Source organism: Coloeus monedula (assembly GCF_965178545.1).
Source record: "Coloeus monedula genome assembly, chromosome: 2".
NCBI classification, from domain to species: domain Eukaryota; kingdom Metazoa; phylum Chordata; class Aves; order Passeriformes; family Corvidae; genus Coloeus; species Coloeus monedula.
This window is the reverse complement of record NC_138782.1, coordinates 87,421,215-87,444,896: the sequence shown is the minus strand read 5'-3', so window position 1 is coordinate 87,444,896 and position 23,682 is coordinate 87,421,215. Positions and strand designations below refer to the sequence as shown.

Genomic DNA, 23,682 nt, shown 5'->3' with positions numbered 1-23,682 from the left:
ACTGAAAAAAAACCCCAAGAAAATTATATAAGCCACCTGTTGCTTGCACCTACTCAGAGTTTGACTCATGGGCAGAGGTACATTCAGGCAAATGTTACTCTTTCCTCTCTGTATCATGTTCTTCTAAACACTATATATTTTTTGTCTTTCATAGATCTTCTATAGTAGCTTTTGAGGGAAGTGTAGCAGCTAGAAAAATCTGAGTGCTTTTAGCTGGTAGCACCAAAACAAGATGTTTTATTCACTGACAAATACTTCCTCTTTGGTTTATGCGCGTGTCTGCAGTCTGGCTGCAATATGTTGTTGTCCAAGTAGTTATTTTCAGATGACATCCTGAATGATTTTTAAACTCTCATTTATTCTTTTTTCTTTACCAAAAGATAGTATGTATCTTCTTTTTTATTTCTTTTAACCTTCATAATCTGCACAAATTGTTACCAGCACTGCTCTTCTATTGATGAAAAGGTAAGGCCCTCTTGACTTTTTCTGTGGCTCCAGGTTCATGAGTTTGGCTCTTTCCAAGAATGCACAGTGTGCACCCAGCTGACAACAGACATGTAGCCATGCAAGTTGTGTATTCAGGGGATCTAAGCATGATTCTGGCATAACACTGTGACATCCCTACTCACTGGAAAACAGGCACACCAGTTCAACATCTCGGTCAATTGTATACAGACCTTATACTGTTTTGGCCCTTAAAATCTCCACTTGAAATTCAGTCCTCAGATGGGGTAATCTCTGTGATAATGTACAGAAGAGGACATTTCAAAAGACTTTGCAGTGATAATAAATAAAGTGTAGGAGAGAAAGAAGACATACAGAGATCAAAACCAACATTATGACTTAGAGTATTCTCAGAGGTGAGAGAGATTGGGTGTTCAGTTAACCCCAAATGCGCCTTTGCCCCAGAAGTCATGTCTGGTCTCATTTAAAAGCCATTAAGGAGCCTACCAGTCATACTTCCAGCATGTTACTGCTGGTCAGAGAATTTCACTAGTCATCACTGGTCCCAAGAAAAATTTTTTCTCTCCTAAGTCTTGTGATAAATTGCCACAGAACCTCTAGAGGGATTTATCCTACTGCTCTTTAGATAAGAGAAACATAATATACTGTGTAACTCAGCAATTTTTAAAGGTGTCCAATGCCACAGTTTTCAGATTTGTAACTGGTTGGGGTAAGAAATGATTTGCTATAAGTCAGAGAACCAGCCAGGTTTACTTCTCAACATGATTACTGATTAAAACTTACTTAAGAAACATAAGGTTTCAGTCATGAAATAAAGTCACAAAAGATAAAATTACAAGGGCACAATTAAGATTACATTTAACAAAATGTTCTCCCTGACTGAATTCAACAGCAGCTATGCTGTACTTCATTTTCTCTTAGGTTTAATTGAAAACTTACCTACTGCTATTGAGTTAAGATGGGATGATTTTGTCACGATGGCTCTTGCGTCTGCCACAGACCTTCTTTCCCACACTCACATCCCCTTGGACATGAGGAGCACAGGACAAAGGGTGAGAACCCCTTTCCAACTCATCTCAAAGCAGAATGTCTCATCTCTGGAAGAAAGTTTTCCTCCTCTTTGCTTGTGAGTGATGCCACACAAAACTGAGGGACATGGAATTACTTTACTCTTTCCCCACCTCTTCTCCCAAAGTTTCCATGAAGATTTTCACTGTATCTCTCAATTAGTGGAAATATTTATAGATACTATTTATTTTCAGCTCTATTAGTCTTATTCTAAATGAATAAAAGTAGATAACAATTTCAGTAACACAGATCCAGCTTCATGCTTTAGGTTGCATGGATTTTCTTCTATCATATCTATTGTATTTGTATTGCTGGGTACAGTATGATGGTTAATACACAAATATACAAGAAAAGCAAGGATCAGTGGATGAAAAGGCTTCCTTCCTTAGATTACCCTGTTCAATAGGAGTACTCTCAGCAGATTCATGATTCACTAGGGGCTTAGACAAGCAGAGAAATCCCAGTGAACTTTCTTTACTTACTGTCTAGACCAAGCAAAGAACTGCAGCAACTCACCCAAAGGAAAGTAGCATTTCCAAAGCTAGAGGGAACAGATAAGAGCTTTGTCAGGAAGAAAAAAGGGAGTAATGACTCTTTCCTGGCTGAGTTGAGAATGAAGCCACTGCCGGGAGTGATGAGCATTTGCCTAACTCAGAACTGACTGCCGAGTCCAGGTCTATGCCTGGAATACAAAAAAAAAAACAAGTGGGACCTGACACTTTTGGAGTTTGCCGAAAGGCAAGTGGATGCCAGCCCACAGCAGGGATAGTTATGAGTCTCCTGTCTGAAAAATGTAGGGTAAGAAAGAGTGTTAAAACTAATCAAAGGGACTTGTAAGTGTGGAGATACTTACTGACACTGCACACATGCCCTTATTTCATTCTGTTGTCTAATGTTGACACATATACGTGAAAATACTTCTGTTAAAATTACTTTGACCTTTAGAGTTTAAAATGTAACTCTTGAATGGCAACACATTTTATCCCTCCATCTTTGACGTTCCTCAAAATCAAGCTCCTGGCATACTTAGGGATGATTTGAGAGCTTGTAACAAGAAAACACAGCTCAGAAAGCTTTGTAACACCCATCAAGGTAGAAGAGAGCATGCACAAACCCTGGGAGTTCTGGGAAGCAAGTGGCACTCATACCTGAAGATCAGGGGCATTGCTATGGAGTTGCAAGCTAGGGGACTAGTGGGCTGCTCTGCCTGGTAATGAAGTCAGGCTGAACTTTCCATCACTTTTTGAATTACAGATGGATATTTCTGCTCAGGTTTAGGGTTCTGATATCTTCTCTATTTTGCTGTTTCTCAGTCAGATTATAGGTAAATCACCAGCTACTCTCAGTAGCATTTTGCACTGTATCTTGAAACATGGAAAAAGGTAACTCAGGGCAGAGAAACTTGCTTTGAGGTACTGAGAAAAGGGATGTGAGTTCTGAACCTTTAGGACTGGCCTGCAACAGGCCAGAAAACAACATCATCTGATTAAAAATCTCAGCTGTCATCTTATATCACATTTTCTGGAACTGTGGGTGGGGTGGGAGGCTGCAACTCATCATTTTTGTTTCTGAAACACTAAGGGCCAAATCATGTGAATACTCTGATGAATTCATGCTCCTTTGGAAAACAGCTCTCCTAGCACTGACACAAACGTATTCTTTAAAGTAGAGGATGATAATAATGCTTATTTTACCAAAAGAAGATTGGTATCATTGGCTTCCTTAACAGAGGAGATCTAAGGCACAGAGTTACTCAGGGACACTTAACAGCTCAAAACAAACTCAGTGTTTCTTCTTTTTCCATGTCTAGTTGATAGTCCCTCTTGGGCAGCAAACTGCTACACGGCCTCAGGGTAATCACAGCATGGGGCAGTGCCCATGACATGGGTGCTGTGGAGGGTGATGTGGCCTTGGTGCAGGGGAAGAGCACTGAAAAATACAGCTTGGGCAACCACTGGGGCTAGTGGAGAGTTGGGGCCCCTTGGGAAGGAGAAGAGTAGCAACACACGGGGAGCAGAACAAAAGTTATTTTCCCTGGGATAGGAGGTCTCAGCAGGTATGATGAGAGATTGCCTCACACTGAATTTGAGCATTTCAAGGAAGAATGAAATTCATTTAATACCTTCTTACATGCAGTGAGGATGGGAAAGTGAGCTGTTAGGCTGCTCATTGAGGTCAAGCAACATAAAAGTATTTATCTATCTATTGTTTCTTTTGATCATAACATCGTGAAGTGTCCAGACACTCAAACACAAGGCTTGCTTGTACTAAACATCAGCTGTCCTTCAGATAGGCCCCGTGCCCTGCCTCTGCCAGATGCTAATCAAATGAAGGAAAAAGCATTTTTCTCTATCTTTCTTGTTCCTGGGCTGCTCGCCAAGTCCTTTTCCAAAGCCTCGTGACTCTCTCTCGAGAAATGGGAGCTGGTTGTACCTCTTCCCCAGGAGCAGCGGGAGCCATCTCAGGCATTCCCACTGATGGGCTGCTGTGGCAGCGCCCTCAGTCCCAGTCCTGCTCCTGGCAGCATCTCACAGTCCTTCGGAGCCTAGTGTGGGGCTGCCTGGCTCTGTGGACCAGCTCCTGAACTGCACAGTCCCAGAGCAGTCTTGCCAGCCCCTCCATGGTGTGCAATGTGCAGCCCAAGAGCAGCTGACTGGAGGCCATGGCTGCTTTTACCCCTGAATGCCCAGAGCTTTCTGGACAGAGAGCTGACTGATTTACAGATGTAATATCACTGTCTACTGGCAGACAGGGGTCTAAAATCCTTCCCAAAGAGTGATGGTTGGTCACTAATGGAGCCCACTCTCCCTCAGTCAAAGCGAGTGGTATATCCTCCACTGCCTCCAGCAGCCTTTTATGCAGTACATTAAAGTAAAATTGCAGTAATTTCAGATATTAAAGGAAATAAATACACGCCAACATGAACTCCACAGCAGTACTGAAAAACTGCACTTCTTTACTAATACAGTGGGTCAGAAAATATGAAGTTTTGAGCTAAATGAGACTTTAGCCCTGCAAGTTTTCCTTGGGACTTAGGAAGTATTCATGTTGATAAATGCAGGTCCCTCAAATAAGGAGCTGCTGCCACAAGAAGGGAATCTCTTAGAGAAGATGTAATTTTCCTTGCCAGTATTGAAACTCCTTTGTGTTATTCCTTTCTCATAATTTTCAGTTTCGTAAGTCATTTTTTTACTAATACATAAGACATTTGGACAGGGAAGGACACAAATCTTGGGTTTGAAAAAAATAGCTTCAAAAACTTCAACTTTTCAAACAACTGAAAACAACACTTAGGATTACTTTAAAAGCATTAAAAATCTCCACTTTTTTTCTTATAAAACTATATGCAGCTAAACAAACACCAGTGTTGCTCCTCTGCTTAGGAACAGCTGCTTCATTAAACACCAGGGGAAACACTGCATCATTCTTTCTACTGCCTTTTAATAACAGGTCTGAATTCTTATCTTTTAAGCATGAGTATTGCCTCCAGCCAGTTCAAGGATTTAACCCACATATATTACTCAGGCAAAAGTCGCATATGTAAAGGAAGTCGAAAGAATGTGAAGAACCTCCTTCTATTAAATGAACTAGTAACCATGCAGCTTGGAAAAAGCCTGGAGGAATCCCTTTAGGATCTTACCCTAAGCCTGATTAAAGGAACTCAATTATATCTGCTGACAAACCTCTCAGAATATTTTGTGAACTGTAACTGAAGTGTGACTGAAACTTGTCATTCAGGCAGAAATCAATTCACTGTTCCTACAGCAAAATGTAAAACTCCCAGTACTAGTAACTTTTATTTAACTGAAATAAATAACTGCAATTTTAAAGACTAGCTGGGCAAGAGTATCCTACAGGGTGTTGACAGCCAAATTCTTTCTGTGGAAGCTGAGTTACAGTAGTGACAATTTATGAACTAGTGAGAAGGTCTGTGATTTAATTAAAAACAGAAGAGATAAAATCCTTCCTTCATAAATGAAAGCTAATGCCCTCTAATTGTGTATAGCTGAGGAGGAATACAGAGGAGCATGTGTGAGCCTTCTTTCCTTACAATACCCTGGAGTCTCCAGTTCTGGGAAATTGCACAATAACTACTATTTTTTTTTTTTTAATATTTCATTCTTGTGTATGTGTAGAGATCCACTTTATAATCCAGAGTATCAGGAACTGGGCCCCAGATTTTCAAAGCAGTTTACCAGCTCCAGAAAACTCATTCATTGGATGCCCACTCTGCAGAACCTAAGCTGATGCTTCATTTGAATGCAACCATCCTTGTACCATCCAGTGTCCATTTTTTGGCTGCAACTTAACATATAATAGAGGAGTAATGGCTGGAAAATTGTCAGAGTAGTCAAGTGTCTTAATTCCTCTCGACCTAATGCAGAAGCAGGGCAGGATGGGCTGGGGAATCAGCATTCATCAGTACAACTCAAGACAAGAAAAGCATCAGAAATGCTTCCTTCCTTGGGATTTTCAGACAGAGTGGAATCAGACCAAACAGAATTGCATTTGGAAATGTGTTGTTTCCTATAATAATGATAGTACTCTGAAAGTGCTTTCCCTTGCTGTGCTGTTGAGTTGTCCTTGCATGGCATGAAGAGGAAGCCTCAAGCACCATCTCAGCTATCTTGGCAGCTGGAATATGATATTCCTTGTGTTCAGATGAGGCTCCAGACACACCCTAAAGATACTCTCTGTTTTCCTGAATGTTTTCTATTCTACTGTATCATTTTTGAGGCAGATTGACCTTCTTGTAGCATGCAGGCTACAGGACAGGAATTTACAAGTTGAAGCAATGCTGTCTTCTGCTTTGTTTTCTATATGCAACCTTTTGTTTGCTCTTTTGACTGCAGTTGTTTTCACGGGGAAGTGTTCCTAGCGTGTCTAAAAAAAAGTCTTCATGATTTCATTGTGCATTCATAAGTGGAATTTTTTCCCCCACATTTCATTATTTTTTGCCCTTCTCAGCATCACTTGCCTTTGTTCACTGATTTTCCAAGCCTCTCTAGTGAAAATGTTGAATATTCTATGTCTCATATACATCTGTGGGACTTGGCTGCTGTCCAAGAGGAGCACAGTGCTTCTCCCGAAGGTTCCTGTGAGGCCCCAGATCACACACTTGAGATCATCTGTTCTCTTATTTGAAAGCAAGGAGGTTATTGGTTTCTTGTTTTAGTTGCATGTAAATATACTGCTCTGAAGTATATTTAAGTATGTGAGTACATTACCCAGGCACCCGTACTTGACCACTGCCTTACTGGCAATCTCATAAGAAACTAAGGATGGCTCCTCCTAAAATTTTAGCCAAAGCACAAGTATATATAAATGAAAGAGACCAATTAACTTATCATGATGACTCCTTCAATCATCTTTTCCATTAGTGTGGATCAAAGTACAGAACCTTGTACAAAGGCTCTTCAGAACTAGCTGTCTGATATGTAAGATCTAAACCTGGGAGATGAAAAATCTGGTTCTGACCTGACACTCAAAGATCATTATTCTTCAAGGTCCCAAAACAGAGAATAGCCCTGAAATACGCATTTGTGAGCTGCTGAAGATTGCTTAGTGGCCATTTAAATAATCACCTATGGTGTCTATACATTCATTCATCATGAAGACTTCACAAGAGATTTTTTTTATGCTCTTGCTATATTTTGGTAGGTAGTTTCTGACATCCTAATTAATTCAAATTAAATTAGACATTTAGTCTTCTGACATCTGGAACAGTGGCTGCCAGCTATTTTCCTTCTATTTTTTTCCTCTGAGAGAGAAAATCTTAGGTTGCATGTTAAAAAGCTCATCTGCAAGCCTACAAAGGAGCACATGGACAATGGCAGATGAAGCAAGCCAAATAATACCCTCCCTCAGCTCCTCCCAGACCCATTATGGAGGGGCTAAAGGGCCATCAAAGGCCCATCTGCACAAGCCCCAGAAAAGCACAAAGGCACAGTGGCAGGTGGTTCTGGGGGACACAAGCCCCTGCGTCCAGACATAAAACCCATAACAAGGAGTCAACACAACAGGAGCACTTTTAAGACCAGGGGAGATAATTACCAATGGATATGGGATGCATTATGAGATGCAAAGGAAGAGCATTTGGGGATAACACAAAATTTAGAATGCGATGTTTGGTACTGAAACCAAAGCTGAGGAATGGAAGGGATCAAGACGATTTGCAGAGGAATAAGTTTAGGAACAAATGACATGATGAGTGATAAAAGGATAAAAGGGACTGGCCCTGTGTAAAGGAGGGATGCTTGGTATCAATTGCCTGGTCACCTCCTGTGTCTCTATCTTGTGTCCATATGCATGGCTGGAGGTCTAAAAGCCAGTAACTGCGGTGGGCTCATGGGTGGGAGGAGTTGCACGTCTGCAGTGCAAAAACTGGTGAGGCCAACATGAGTAAGTGCGTGATCACTTGCAAAAATTGAGTCAGAGTATCCAGAGAGGGGGTGAAGTGCCCTGGGAGCCAGGTGCATGTGTGTGTGTGCTACTGTGACACCCCTACTGGGTGTATGTGCACATGTGCATGAATGTGTGCCGTGTGTGTGTATGTGCGATGACCTGTACCAGCAGCTGCAGTGCAGCTGCAGCACTGGGGACTCGTATGTCCAGGTGAAAACACTGGACACTGGGATTTGGTATTTGAGCCCAGCTGCTAGAGGGATCCACCATATACATATACATAGACAGATACATGTAATTATTACTAGTGGACCTCCAACCCGATTAGCCAGAGAGGTGAGGACCATGAGGCCATCGGTACTGTTTGTGTTGGTGTGAGCACTGAGCGCCTCTGTCTGTGCTGTGTGTAGCTTGCAATGAGTATGTGTACATATATATGTGTGTGTGTTTTGCACATACATACATGTCTGCTTGTAGCTGGGGAAACAGACTCAGCCTCACTACTGATTGGACCTGGGGCACAGAGCTGTGCAGCCTCACCTCTACAAGGCTACTGGATTTGGCTCCCCTAACACTGTTCTCCCAGTAGCCCGATCCATGGCCACACAGCTCCCGTGTCAGAGCTGCTCTGAGCCAGGGTCACACAGGCCCAGGGGAGACAGAATGTGTGTTCCTTCACCATCTCTCACCTATATACTACCCCTTTGAATCTTTCTGGACCCAACTAAATGCAGAGTTTTGGTATGTCCCTTGTGTGTCAGAGAGACCTGTCTCAGTATGAACTTAGCGCTGATGCTTTACTTCTGCTGCCCGAACACCTGGCTGTTCTCTATGTCTGCACTGGTTTATGGTCCTACTTCCATCATATCTGCATCTTCCAAATCTACCTTAGATTCTTCTAGGAACCAAGTTCAGGGAAGAACAGCCTTCTCCTGAAGATAGGAACAAGGAACCTTGCTTGTTTTTGCACTAATTCTCTTAAATGTACTTATCCCAATATTCCTTTTGAAAACAGTGTTTCTCATCTTTTCAGAGACTGGATATTAGAGGGCTGAGTCCAAATGAGATTTATGTTCTAAACACAACACACAGGTAGCAAAGGGCATGAATTGAAATTTTAAATCTACAGGAAAAAGAGTGGATGAGCTTGGGAAGCACATGCTTTAATATAAAAGCGGACATTAATGTATTAAAAAATGTTAATTTGAACATATTTGGGAATACCAAGATTTTTAGAAATGGTGTTATACAAGTAATATTAGGAAAGTGGGACCCCTGAGGTATCTGGATGGAAGAAAACTTCTTATTTCATTTTCACTTTTCTGAATTCTGGAAGTGTATTTATTCTTTTTTGCCCCATTCAGCCCTAAACATGTTCCTGAAATCTGATATAACACCATCAATGCCTAAATTTTTCAGATCTTGTTTTTTCCTTTTGGTCTTATTTTTGCCTTGGTTCTGCACAGGGAAATACCAAAAAGGGGTTGTTTTACATAATCATCCTTTGCTCATGTCTTTCCTATTTTTCTAAGGCCATTCAGCCTAAAAGACAGAACATATGATTACTCAGTGAAAGCCCTGTAGCCATGAACTCCATCTGTTTGTGGCCTTCAAAGTATTATTTGTATAAAGGCAATAAAAAAGTCTTGTTCCTTTATAAGGATGACTGCAAGTAGTTTGATCTCTGAAAAGAACAGCAAAGATTTTCTCTCTCCAGCTCTTGAAAATGACCCAGTATGAGATTTTGATCTCTATATTGTAAATTTGATATCCTGGATCTCCTCCTCACCTCACCTATTGAGTTGCCTGCTGTATTACATCTTTCAAGCTTAACACATGATTGATTAAAAAGCCTCATTTTCTGCTTGCTTCTCTGTATGATTATACTGTGCTTAAATGTTTCAAGCTCATTATCAGCCAGACTCACTGCTGTAGGACAGTTCACTTAAGCTGCTTCTGTGTTTCAGGTACTAACTGCTGGCATGTAAAAACTCTTAATACAAACCACTAATCATTGTGTACTGACATAGAGGGGGTTTTTAAGGATATCTCAAATACATTTGGTTCCTCTAAAGACAAAAGGGTTCCCAACACACGAAAAGGAGTTGGCATCTACTTCATTCCATAAATGCACACCTGTAATTTTCTTACATGTCTCTGGGCATGGTTCTCCTCTCTGAAACTGCCTGCTCACCTGTCTGCTGGGGTCATGAGATGCAGGGGTAGTAAACCTGGGTTTTTTGCTTATACCCTGGTAAAGGCTTGGAGATTTTGGATGACTTCCTCGAAGTCTTTCTGTGGCACAGCCTCTGTTTGGTGGAGAAACCTGTTCTTCAATCTCTGCTACATTTCAATTTGAATGGAATTTTACTGTTTGCCTGCAGAATTGCTCTCAGCCACCCTACTCAACCTGATTTGCTGCTACAAACCACAATGCTTGTTCTCCAATGTTACTACAACTTGTCATTTTCGCTTTACTTCCAGAAAGAATAGCTTTAGACTGAACTGGATTTTCATGTAAAAGTGCTTACTTCTAACAATATCCAGTCCTTTCTGACCAAGGGAACAGAGGAGCAGCATTTTAAAGTCAGAAAGCACTTGGGTGTTCTCCTGATGGAATGTAGATTGGCTTTTTGCAGGCAGGGGCAACGGAGGGTGGAAATCAGCTGCTTCAAATGGAGTCATCCCTACTCTACATGGCCCTGCTGGAGGCTGAAGGCTAGGCCAGCTTCCTCAAATGCTCTGGCAGGGAATATGGTGTAAATGTCTAGACAATTATCTGAGATCCCTTTTATCACATAGGGATTTGGCACATTAGTCAAGGCATTTTATTCTTCCTATTCATGCAGAAAAGGCAGAACTTTTTTGGCTGCTGCATGGCCATATGAAGGTTAATTGCAAGGGATTTCCCCTCTCAATTTCTATATTCTGCATCTGTGTTTTATTAATTGGAAAAGTGAGAAATGCCTCTTAAATAAAACTGAGAAATACTAGGGAAATAGTGCAGCTTTGGGGCTGCCAACAGCTGTTCACACCATGGCAATGACTGTTGAACTGCCACGTATCTCACAGCACTTGGAGTCAGCAACACTGTCACACACATATCCCTTACCATGAAATGTAGGAAACATAAGGTTTGCAAGCGTGTGTTCAACTTCAAACCTCAGTGCCCAGCAGAGATTTGTATCAAAAGCATCATTTGAGTGTCTGAACTCAAGACAAGAAATAGATAAAAGAAAGGCATGCTGCTTCTGTAATGAAAGACTGGAACAGCATGGGCTAGGCACCTTTGGAGTTTACCTGCAGAGTCACGAAGAGGCTCCCGTGAGAAAACACCCAGAGGCAGGATTCACTGAGCCATTTCCACAGGAATACAGATATAGGGTGGACAGAAAGGACAGCCTCTCCTATGAAAAATTTCAGATGTGCCATCCTCGCAGAGGCAGAGTGCAGTGATCAGGCACAGCAAGGGAGCAGAGAAGCAGCACAGCAACATTCTCAGACCTCTTCAGAGAGAGTCAAAACTTTATCACCACATCTCTGAGCATCTTCTAAAATCTAGGTTCAACCAGGACACTCTGCCAGTCACAGAGATGCTAAGCTCACACAGGACACCCTTCCCACCCTAAAGCACTCTACATGAATCTTGGAACATGCTTTACATATTTATATTTTCCGGCACTGAGCAATGTTTGCCCTACATTTCTTCTCTTTCACTGTGAACATGTCCTCATGCGTGTCCTCACTCTACCTATGCCCCTGTGTGAATGGTTTTCTGAAGTAGATGCTGCTGCTCCAGTAGCACAAGGCCTTTAAATACCAGGTACCTCAGCAGGGCTCGAGTCAGCCTCCACTCCTCTGTTCCCAGGTCACTCAGGGCAGCTTCCACACTGTCTGTCTTCCCAAGAGCTAGTGTGGCTATCTAAATGTCTGCTTGTGCAGAAAGTTCAGAGCCTCAGCATAAAATTACAAGGATATTTTCCTGATGAATTAGCTTCTCAGCAAAATCCTCACATCACAACAGGGAGCTGGGAGCACTTGCTGCTGGTGAAGATGAAGGTATATTCTGCACATGCTGAAGATGAAGGTATATTCCAACAGTGTGAGGAACACGAAGTCCAACTACTGAACCTCCCTGTTTTCCACACCCCCTAACTCTGTAAAACTGACAGAAAACTCAGCTCTCTGGAAATGCTGAAAATACTCACTTTAAATCTCATTTTCCATTTTTCACACATGTAAGAAGCTTAGTAAGAAAGAATTTGAGGTAAACAAAATTCATTCTACAAGATCAGAAAATGACAGAATTGGTTAAGCATTGTTTTATGTTATCTTCCTTGCTTTTTATCCACACCCTCTATGCAAAAAACCCCTTACATTTAAAATTATTGTAGGCATTTTAATCAAGTAAGACAAAACTTTAGAAAATTCTTCTTATCACATTTGTCTGTAATAATTTAAGAGGGTATTTTCTAGAAGCATAGTATAGCAGTTCTCTTTTTGAGAGGTATGGAATTTTAAGGCAATTCTTTTGGATTTCTTCAAATTACTGAATACATTTATTTTCCACTGCTTTAATTTGTATCTTACAGACGTCTGCCTATGAGCAGCAGAAGCATAGAGGGTCACGTACTTTCTTTACCATCCAGTTAAGTAAGCAAGTCCTTATTACTTGAATAACTCTGAAGAAGAGCAGAGAGATAAATCATGTAAGATTTTTCCAGTCTTTTAACAGTCCCCATCTAGAATACCTACACACATCCTTAAAAGAACATTGATTACAGTGTCCACTAAATGCTAAAGTAAGTTTTGTTTGCTTTTAAAGAAGTAATAAAAATATTTGGGAAAAACTCTAAACATCTATTCTGACATTACATGAAAATAGTAAGAATTATGCCTACCAGAACTAGCTACAATGAAAAGTAAAGCTGACTGTTTAAAAACTAACAACCAATTGAAGCTTGTAATTTCAACCTTCATTAAGTGCTTTCTTGAGTGACTCATCAAATCAGTGTTACCTAAAAAGTCAATACTGAGAAAGCAGGTAAACCAATAAATACTCCTTTCAGTCACAAAATTGTTACCACTCTTGAGAACACAGTCAAGCGTTTTATTGTTTATACTCATTTTCATTTACACATAAGAGGAACAATCAATGCAGTTCTATCACAGCAGGTGGACCATATCCTGAAACTCTGCTGAACACGCGTAGACCTGTCTTAAGGTCCAACCAGGAGAAAAAAAAGAGAAAAAAACAAAACAAAACAAGAAGAAACTAAAAAAACATAGGGGGGAAGTAGGGAGGCAAGAAATTTCACTAACATCAGTTAATTAATGATTCATGGGTATTTATTTTGCAGGTGAAATAGCTCTTCTGAAAGAGCGAACTGCTTCACTTCTTTACAAAATACACTAAATAATGTTAAGTACTTAGAGAATTCTAAATTTCGCAGTGGTTCATGCGGTAAGGGTGTGCAACTGACACAAAATGGAAAACATGGTTACAACATCAAACTGCTACTTCTATTCCCAGCTGGTTTATGGAAAAGGTCATTGGACTTCTTGATTTCTGCCCTTATGGAGTAAAAGCAAGAAGTATTTACTTTCTAAAGGCAACTATGAGGACAGACTACAGATATGCAGTGCAGTTGAACAGGTCTACAACTCTTGTTTCTAGAGCATTTGCTATTGTTTTGAAATACAAATATAAAACTTTTGCACACTGTCACTTCTCACGCATGTTCAGCTGGAGAAGTCATTTACAGAATGTACTGCGATGCTCCTATTTTAAACATGATTTTTTTTCTCCTCTTGGCCTTATGAGTGAAGGGAGCAACTCTTTCCACTGAAAGAAAGAAATTACAGGTGTGCAGAAGTACAACTATGCTACCAACATAGACAGAGACAACTGTGCTCTTGTGCACACCCCTACAACCGGCCAGAGAACAAATTAAGAAGTTAAGCCTGCAAAATAAATGGAGTTTACTCTCAAACTTTTTTTCTTCATTCCAGATGAATTATAGACCTTGATTCGAGGCTGCCCTCTTTTTTTTTTGCAACTGATCTGCGTGCCTATTGGAACAGCATCTCTGCCAGAGTCATTACACTGAAACGCAGAGCTGAGCAGTTTGGTGGCAGAATGTATTGACGTTTTTGCAGCATCATGAGTCTGGCAACTGGGCTTGGGGAAGTTTCAAGCAGTGGGTCTTTACAATAGCAACTTGATTCTGCAGACAAAAAGCAAAAGATTGGCAGAATTATTAAAGTATCACAATAAAGGCATGAATGCATTCTGCAGAACGTGGCGCTGAGTTCAGCGATGAGCTGGCAGCCACTGCTGTCAAGAAGCGCGGAAAGGCAAAGCGCTTCCGCGTGTGAAGAGACGACACACCAAGGTGTCGAGTCTCCCACGGTGGCTAAAGGGCAGCTTTCCCCTCGGGACGCCTGCTCGCAGCCGGCTCCGCTCCCGCAGGAGAGCCGGCGCCGTGAGAAGGCCAGAAAGAAGTAGGGCTGGACTTTGTCAGCAGCCTTCATCTGGGGCCTGTCCTACCTCCCTTCCTCGCAAAAAAAACCAACCAACCAAAACCAAAACACAAAATACCACTGGTACTGGGGGTTGCATCGACTCCCTTCCAAGGGGGCTGTACGCCCAGCTGCCCAGCGGTGCCTGCAGCTGCCAGCGGGGGCCGGGAGGAGGCACCGGGGAAGCCGCCGCGGGCGGGGGGACCGGCCCGGCCCCGGCGCTCTCCGGGGAGCTCGGCTGCGGGCTTGGAAAGCAAGTGTCGTTTAGCACTACTTGGCCGAAACATGGGTATTTTAATACGAAACGGCGGCAGATTGGTTTAATCGGTGGAATAAAAAGCAGATTGCCGTGAGTCACTCCCCGCGAGCTGGGAGGAGGGGGGGTGGGGGGGGGAGAGACGGACGGGACACACGACGAGCGCACACACACCGTGAAATGTCAGGAGCGTGGAGCATCCCCAGTGCTCGCCGCCACTTGCGAAGGGTCTGAACACCAGCTGTTTGTGGGCTCGCATCCCCCCCGACCCCATTTCCGATCCCCCGCCTCCCCCCGGCCCGTCGCGCCCCGAGTACCGCGGCTCTCCGGGCAGGGCGGGGTGCGCGGACCTACCTGTGGCGCCGGGCGCGGGCGTGCATGGGGACTGCCCCGGGGAACACATCGCATTCAACATTTCAGCCTGTGCATCGGAAACGTATGAGTTTGTGGAAAGCTTGTTTGAAGTCTTCGTTAGACATAGTATAGATGACGGGGTTGATGAGGGAGTTGAGATATCCAAGCCACGTGAAAAAGTCAAAGATGGCCATGTGGAACCAGCAAGCGTCCTTGCAAATAGGCAATACCAGGCTGATGATGAAAAAGGGCAGCCAACACACGATGAAGGCTCCTAAAATAATCCCTAAAGTCTTTGTAGCTTTCCGCTCTCTAGCGGCCGTCAGCTTCTTTTTCTCCAGCAGGGCGTCCGAGACCTTCACCTTCACCTGGTTCATGTACACGGGCGAGCCCGTTTCGCTGGATCCCTCGGGAGCCTTGGAGTTTATGGACGTGACGGAAGAGGTCGACCCGGGGGAGTCTGTAATTAACTGTGCCCGCGTTAGTCTTTTACCTGCTTTCTTTGGCGTCTGCTTCAAAATCCGCGACCTGGCTTCCACGTAGATCCTCCCGTAGAGGGCTATCAGCAGCAGCGTGGGGAAGTAGAAGGCTCCTACTGTGGAGTACACGGTGTACAGGACGTGGTCCGTGTTCACCACACAGCGAGATACTTCCTCGGCCTTCGCCTGCCTCCAAAACAAAGGGGGCATGGAGATGCAGATGGAGAAGATCCATACCAGTGCGATCATGCCCGCTGCCCGCTTGGGAGTCCGTTTTGTGGAGTACTCGACGGCGTCGGTGATCGCCCAGTAGCGGTCCAGGGCGATGAGACAGAGGTGCAGGATGGACGCCGTGCAACAGGTGATGTCCGAGGACAGCCAGATATCGCAGACGATCTGACCCAGCGTCCACTTGCCGGTCACAGTGTACATGGTGCTGATGGGCATGACAAGGATGGAGACGAGAAGGTCGGTGACGGCCAACGAGGCGATCAGATAGTTGGCCGGCGTGTGGAGTTTCCTCGTCTGGTAGACCGTGGCGATGACAAAGGCGTTGGAAAGCACCGTGGCCAGGGTGACCAGCGCCAGGACGACGGCGAGCACGATCTTCCCGGAGAGGGGGGTGGCATCTTGGTAAATCACTTCCTCGGCGCTACAGTTTCGGTAAGAGTCGTTGGCGGAGCCCAACTGCGCCCGGCAGGGGCCGGCCGGCTCCATCCCTCCGCGGCCGCCGCCCCCGCAGACGGCGGGGCTCGGCGCGGCACGGCGGGGCCGCTACCCCGGCAGGACCCCGTCGGCGCCGGGGGAGGGCTGCAGCATCGCCGCGCCGGCACCACCTCCCGCCCGCCTGCCCGCCCTTCCGGGAGCTCCGAGCGGGCTCCGCGGAGCCTCACTCCCCACGGGCGAGGGAGCAGGGCAAAGCGGGGGCCAGGCGCGCCCGCTCGCCCCGGCAGCTCATCGCCCCGCCGCCTGCCCGCGGAGCGCGGCGAGCCCCGGACATGGGGCTCCCGCCCCGGCCGCCCCTAAGCGCAGCCCGGCCGCCCGCAGCTCCACACCGTGTCTCGACGGGCGCGGTGGCAGCGCCGCATGCCCGCGGGCGGCGGCCTCGCCCCCCCGGCTGCGGGCGCGACGGCGGGGGCTGCGAGGGCAGCGGAGCCGCCCCGCCGGGCCGTGCCTTCACACGCAGCCCGCCGCAGCAAGTTTGCAGCAGCCGCCGCCGCGGGTGCAGAAGGAGCAGGAGGAGGAGGAGGGTCCGCGGGAGGCAGGGGGGGAGACCACCTCCCATTGCGCCCGGCCGCGGGCCATGCTGTCGGGCCCCGGCCTCCGCCCAGCGCCGGCAGCCGCGGGCAGGGACCGGTGCGAGTGAGCGGCGAGCAGCCGCCGCCCCTTATATAGCGGGCGGCGCGGCGCGGCTCCGCCGGCACCGAGCAACCGGTGCCGCTCTCGGGCGGGTTGCCCGCCCGCCTGCCCGCGGAGGAGGAGCCGCCGCCGCCTCCCTCGGCCCTCCCTCCCGCACCCACGAGCCGTCCGACGGGGGGGGTTCGGCGCGCTCCGGCCCCGCGCACCGCCCCACCGCCCTCCCCCCGCCCCTGCCCCTGCAGGCGTCGGGAGGAGCCCGAGCTCGCCCCCCGCCCAGGCGGGGAGCAGCCCCTCCCCTTCCAGCCCGACGAGGGATGCCACGGCACGGGCGGATGCAGGTGTTCCTTGGTCCTGCCGGTTTTCTCATCCTATCTCGCACCGTGCCCGCTACGCCGTGGGGCTGGGCGATGCCAGGCTCCCCAAGGAGCCCGGCGTGGCCGGGGTGTACTGCCCGCCGCCACGTCCCTCGGCGGCATTACAAGTGCCGCTCGGTGCCGGTACTTGCCGTGCGGGAAAGACCGGGGTGACCAAGACGATGCGCGACAGGGGCGCAGCCAGAGCGGGCAGGCATCTCGGGCCATCCGCCCTGACCGCCGGGCGAGGGGCTGCGCAGCGCAGCGAGCCCCGCTGCAGCAGGGGTGCGCGGCCCACCGCATCACATCGCCTGTTTTACAGTTCTAGTAATCCCGTGTCTTCTGGGCTCAGGCTTTCTTATCATATCCCTCTTCTTTTTATATATTTTCCTTTATTTTTCTGGTGTGCTTGGAGAGGCACGCCCGCGCCTGAGCAGCCCTGATGTGCCCCACGGGCTCCTCCGGCGCTCGGCAGGCGGGGACAGGAGCAGCGGGAGCACACATTTGTCCAGGTCCCGCAGCTCCTGCCAGCGTTTGTTCTCAGCAGCCGCAGGAAAGTTTTGCAAACAAAGGGAAGTGCGAGCTTGCTTTTTGCTTGGTCAGGATAATTCCAAGCTCGGTGAGATGTCTATGCTCCAGCCCGATTAAATCTCCCGAAGATACCACGAGAAATTCAGTTGAGGAGACAAGCGTTTTCAGTCTGCAAGCATGTTTGTGCACATCTCCACGTGCTGCTATATGCCTGAGTTCCCTGTAAACTCTAAGGACTTCCCTCTTGGATATCTCCTCCTGGCTGGTTTCCTCTGTGGTGGAAAAGCAAACAGTTCCCTGTGGTTCCGTTCTTTCTGGGCTACGCTCAGCACCACACAGCTATGGGCACTGCAGTGTTCTGCCTGGGACATCGAGCTTATGAGCAGGGTGAGAAACCTCTGCGCCCTGTTGGTCACCCTTGAACCAGAGGGACTGGCTCACCTGAGGGGATGCAGATCAAGGAAGTACCACAAGAGGAGGCTGGAGGGGACCCATTGTGGCCCAGAGGGGTTAGGAAACTCTAGGAAGAGAAGCATTGAACTGAAGAAGAGCCAGGGCTGCGCAGCAGTGTGGGAAAGCCAGAGCCCTGCATGGACAGCCCCTTCCTCCCTGCTTCAGCACAGGGCAAGGTGCCCTGATCTTGAGATGTGCTAAGACCCACTGATCTCCTGAGATAAAAAAAAAAAACCAGTGGTGGTGCTTGAGATTTTGTAAACTCTGTCCCAGATCTTTAGTTAGACTCTCTCAAGAAGTGATGTAGGGGGAAGATTGCCTTGGATTAAAGAAAGTGTGGCAGTCAAGGTTTGCTTACATTCACTGAACTGACAGGAAGATAAAATGTCAATAAAGCCTTTCTGTTTTCCCGAGAGGGCATGGGGATAGGGTTTGGTCTGTTTTTATTTTGTGGTGCCTCCTTGTGTTCAAGCAGGCACCACCTCCTTTCCATGCCTGGTAATTGGTTAGAGCCTCTAAACTTTACTGCATTAAATATAATAATACAGAGTTGTCTGCATTCTTCTGATCTCTTTGATAGGCAGAGATTTCATAATCCTGGCTTCTAATACACTGTGATATTGCTTTTGCTTCTGCTCAACATTTCTGGCTTAATTTAGTTGTGCTTAAGTTGGCGACTGCCCTCAAGCCTCTGTAGCTCAACATTCTTCCCAAATAGGGCTATGTATCTGAGAGGGATTTAAATTTAAAACACCAATAATAACAAGAGGAAAACCTAGCCCTTCATTCAGTTTTGGAACAGCTTGCCTCTTGTGCAAAGGCTCTTCTGATAAAATTATAGAGCTTCCAAGGGCAATGTTCTAGCCCTAGCCACTGCTAGCAGTGATGGGGTGCAGTGTAGACAATTATCATGTGAATTATGTGAATTATGGCCACCCTACTAATGTCACTGTTTATCCTCATTCTAAAATATTTGTGTACAGTGCACAGCTTTTGCTGTTGCCCTTCTCCATTAATTCTGAGTCATTATTCATCAGTAATCATCATTCATTGCTTCCCTCTTTGTCTTGCCAAGAAGATGATTTTTTTCCTCCCTCATTTGTTTTCTTCCATTGTGCTCGCTGGTTTCCCACTCAGTTCTGTAGCACTGCTGTGAGTGGTCAGCAAAATGTTCACCCAGCACATGACAGGTCTAGCTGTGGTGACCTCACCTGACTTCCTATAAGGACCACCTGGTCTTCCTGGGCAGGTTCAGTAAGCATTCCCCATGCATCTCTCCAGGGCCTCAGGCTTGGGTTTTGAACAGCTGCAGGAAGAAAATAAAGCCAGCTTCCTAAGAGTGCTTCATGTCATGGTGCTGCCATCACTGCTGGAGGAGCGGGCAGAAAACGTGTCCCCACCCAGGCACTGGAACTGCTGCTTGCTTTAGGCTGTGCATGCTGGTTCCAAGGATTTGTGTCACAACAAGGGGTGCTCAGGTTCTAAAAGACTGCTCTTCCTCTCTGCACTGCCAGGCTGTACATAGACCCCTGTCACAACTGGACTCCCAAAGGCCAAGGCTTGATGAAAGCACTGGATTCTTCCTAGATCACCAATAAATACTGGAGTCTTGGAGTGCCAGTCAGACACGTATTGTGAATCATATGTATTATCACATGAAGGATCATATTTCACTGCTGTGCTGTTGCCCAGAAGCTTGCATTTCATTGTTTATTTTCTCCTCTCCTAACTGGATCTGAAAAGATGCTTATGAGAAGAGATCTTATTTCCTGAAGCTTTTGGCTTCTGTGCAGAGGCAGGCATAAAATTAATTTCTTTCTGCTGGCATAAGACTGTTGATACTTCTTATATCCAGATTTTGATGTACTAAAATACCCAAATATAGAAACTGCAATGAAAACTGAACCTATTATTGGTTTATTGCTTCACAGACTGCCCATGTATGGCGTAAATATCTTATAAATAAATTAGAGAGAGAAGACAGACACATAGAAACAAACCTAAGTATAGAAAGGAAAAGTCCTCATTGTACAGTCAGATCTCTCTTGGCCACACATAATGTTGTGTGGGTTTTGGCTTTTGGATCTTTTAGGCATATTTGAACACGGGGCTCAGTGCACAATATAAACTTCACCTCTGCTCTCTACTCAGGTGGTAAGCTGTGTGTAATGGCATCTGTAGCCTCCTGTACTGTGATGAGATTCATACTCATGTTTTAAATAATGAAATTCTGAGTCCTTCTGTTAGCAAAGATAACCTTCGCTATGTAAATCAACACAGTGGTATTTTGTTGAGTTTGCCAACAGACAAATAACACTAATGTCTGTGTGAAGTTTCTCAATGTTAACTTTGAAATACAGCTAAGGCCATTTAAATGTCATCACTTTTAAGTCACTAGTCAAAATAAAATCACCCAGCTTGAGTTACTGATATTTAATTATAAGGAACAGCTGGGCCTAGTTTTGATTTTTACTCTAAGGACCCAGACAGAGAAACAAGCACATGGGCTCAGAAGGCACAAATACACACTGAGTTTCTCAACCCATACTGGTCAGGGACAGTTGCTGAAAAATACACTCAGATACCCTCCGAAGAGTATTCAATTACCCTGAGTAGGCAACTGAGGTCAAGCAAAAAAAACCCCTCCAGTTCTCCCTTACAGTGGCTCTAGCAGTTAATCTCCACTCACTGCACTGATCCTCACACATTTCGGTTGTGGTAGTGTTGAGGTTGGTGGAAGTCGAGGTTGGTGTGTCTGCTCCTCATTCATCTACAAGGAATTTGATTTTTAACAATGTTCCTGGAGATACTCCACAGGAAACCACTTCAATCCTGCCTTGTCTCCTCTCCTTCCACGCTGGCCATAATTCTCCTGCTTTGTTACAAATCAGAAGAATTGACTGCTTGTGTGAAAAGGGCTGTGGTTTCCATTTGAGGCTCCTGGAGCCTCTAATTCACACTAAAATCAGTGCAAATGCCTGTTTTGGTGCCAGAGGATCTGGCTCAGTGATCATCCTTCCAGTTCAGGCTGTCTCCAGTTATATACCTGAAGGGATTTTAACCTACCTGCTATAATATGTGTGGATTATAACCTGCTATAAAATACATGCCTACCCATTGGGGAACGATCTGTAGAAAATAGCCATGACAGTATGACATAAAGGTACAGCTGTCTAGGAATAAAAGTCAATGGCATAACCTTTAGCACCTGTTCAGCATGAAGGCAAAGGACAATGAATGCATTTAGACTTTGTAGGGATTCAAATGAAAAAAGGTCTCATCTTCTCATCTGCTCAGAACTGGCAGAAGATAAATTCTTCACTTTCAGATATGGACCTATATCAGTTTTAAAGCAGTGTCCCACTTCAGTATGTTCAAATCTTTTTGTCTGATTTAGAGAATGGAATCTCTAAAGGTCTCCTTTCAGGATCCAGAGTTGATTTTAAAGGGGTCCCAAAATACCAGGTTCTCAGAAATTAAACACTGAATTTTGTGTTTAAAAAAAAAGTCTGCACACATTTTAAAGCAACAAGCTACTAATGCATAAAGCTTGATGTAAACTTGTGCAATGCAGTGAATCACTGCAAAGAAGTAAAACTGCTGAAAATTAAGAATCAAATATTTTCCTAGCGAAATCATCATGTCACCATTGATCTAAGGGAAGCCACAAAGATTTCTTCCTATTAGAGATCTGGTTCTTCTGCATGGATAATTAATATTTATCTAGGAAAGAAGGTAACATATGCTAAGCCCACTGCCACTATTTATAAGCGTGCTCTAGTCTTTGTTCCCGGAGGTAATCAGAAGCTAGGAGCTTTTGCTGGCATGCAGATTTGGGCTGCTAATTTAATAAAATGCATCATCCATTAATTTGAGTCCTTTTAGGATGTTTACTAGTTGACAGTTTCTTTTGCAGTATGAGACTTAATTGCAAAATTTAGTTGTCTGTTCTGCTTAGCGAGAGGCTTAGAGAGGGATGCTTCTTACAACATGCTGAAATTCAGGAACAGAAGCAGTTTTGAAGGCCACAAAAGTCTTGTAGGCCTACTTTCATCAGCAGATTAGTGTAGCAAGACTAAAGGAGTAGTGAATGATCATAGCATCATCCAAATATCAGAACTTTGCAAGGTCAAGAGGTCCTTGAGAGATTCAGGGTATGTACAGTTATTCTCAGCAGCACTTTGCAAGGTAGAGCACAGTGGAAGATTTCGTTCTGGCGACAGAAGACAGTTTCTGTAAACCCCTTAAATCCAACATAATCTGATCTTGGAGAGAGGCTGTTATGAAATTCTTGGTCTATATGTTGCAAAGTGTGAAATCCACAAGTGAATCTACTAAAAGATAATCAAACCAGCAAAGGCCATCAGTATCCAGCAGTGCTCTATAGGTAGGTATTTGGGGAAGAAAACAAAGGCCCAGAAGAGATAGGTAAATAAAATTGTGTCACTTGAGGCTTCTGCCAAACACAAGGCAGTCATGTGTAGGAGCCCAGAGAGCAGAGAATATTTCTCTTCCTGTTTTAAAGGGTTCTACCCCCCTGGCCAACACTGTTTTTGACCTTCGTCCTTGGACAAAATTGCCTACTTTCTGGGAAGAATTAGAATCTACACTGGTGTGAACTAGGTGATAGAATATTATGTAAGATTGTCACAGGAAGAAAAATTTAGAGGATTTGGGTTTGTTAATATAGTAAATAGGTAAAAGCAAAAAACTTTAAAGTGGAGGATTGTTGTTGTTCTCCAGACCTTCTTCTTCTTCTTCTACTACTTCATATTCTGCAGTAGAAGTAGTTTGGGACGACTGGATAAAGAATTTCGCACTTCCTGTCTACGTGACTAGATGATTTCTTATACATTGGTGGAAAAGTAAAACTAATGTACTTTTTTAGTGACCATTGGTTAATTTACCTTTAAAAGACTGTGTAAATCTTCATAACGGGGCATTCTCCTGCATTCTCTGCTCTGTGCTATGTCTGGGTCACGTTAAGTGGCCCTATTTCTCTGATAAGACTTAATCAACAACTATCTGAAAGCAGAGAAGGCTGAAGGTCCGTCCGTTCGTCTCTTGGACTCCTGGCAAAGACTCTAAAATTCTTCCTCATCAGGGGAGGCGTAATTACAGCACGGTTAGTGTCAGTCATGCATCCCACTTCTTGGAAGTAGAATGTGTCTCATCTGGCTTTTCTCAAAGTAACCAAGTAGAACTACAGAGCCAGATCAGCAGCCCAGATCAGCATTGTCCCAATTGTCAATCTTTTCATATTTCTTTTCTTATTTCCCAATCTTTTCATTACCCAAAGATTGTTTAACTAACCTTCCTAATAGAAGCTCTAAAAGTGCATGCCTTCATGTCTCATGTTTAAGGTTATTATTGGGGAAGGGAATACTTAACTGTAAAAGATAAATGTGGTCTCTATTTAGAAGGGTATGTTTTACTT

At 45.0% G+C, this 23,682-nt stretch overlaps 1 protein-coding gene across 1 annotated transcript; it reads right to left on the bottom strand.

The window, feature by feature from the left end:
* Positions 1-13,625: 13,625 nt before the first annotated feature.
* Positions 13,626-16,266, bottom strand: HTR1B (5-hydroxytryptamine receptor 1B; the record flags this gene model as incomplete). The annotated part of the gene is made up of 2 exons (XM_082302405.1): positions 13,626-14,165; positions 15,071-16,266. The coding sequence occupies one exon, from the start codon at positions 16,264-16,266 to the stop codon at positions 15,133-15,135; it is 1,134 nt and encodes a 377-aa protein (XP_082158531.1). The 3' UTR covers positions 13,626-14,165; positions 15,071-15,132.
* Between the last annotated feature and the right edge of the window lie 7,416 nt (positions 16,267-23,682).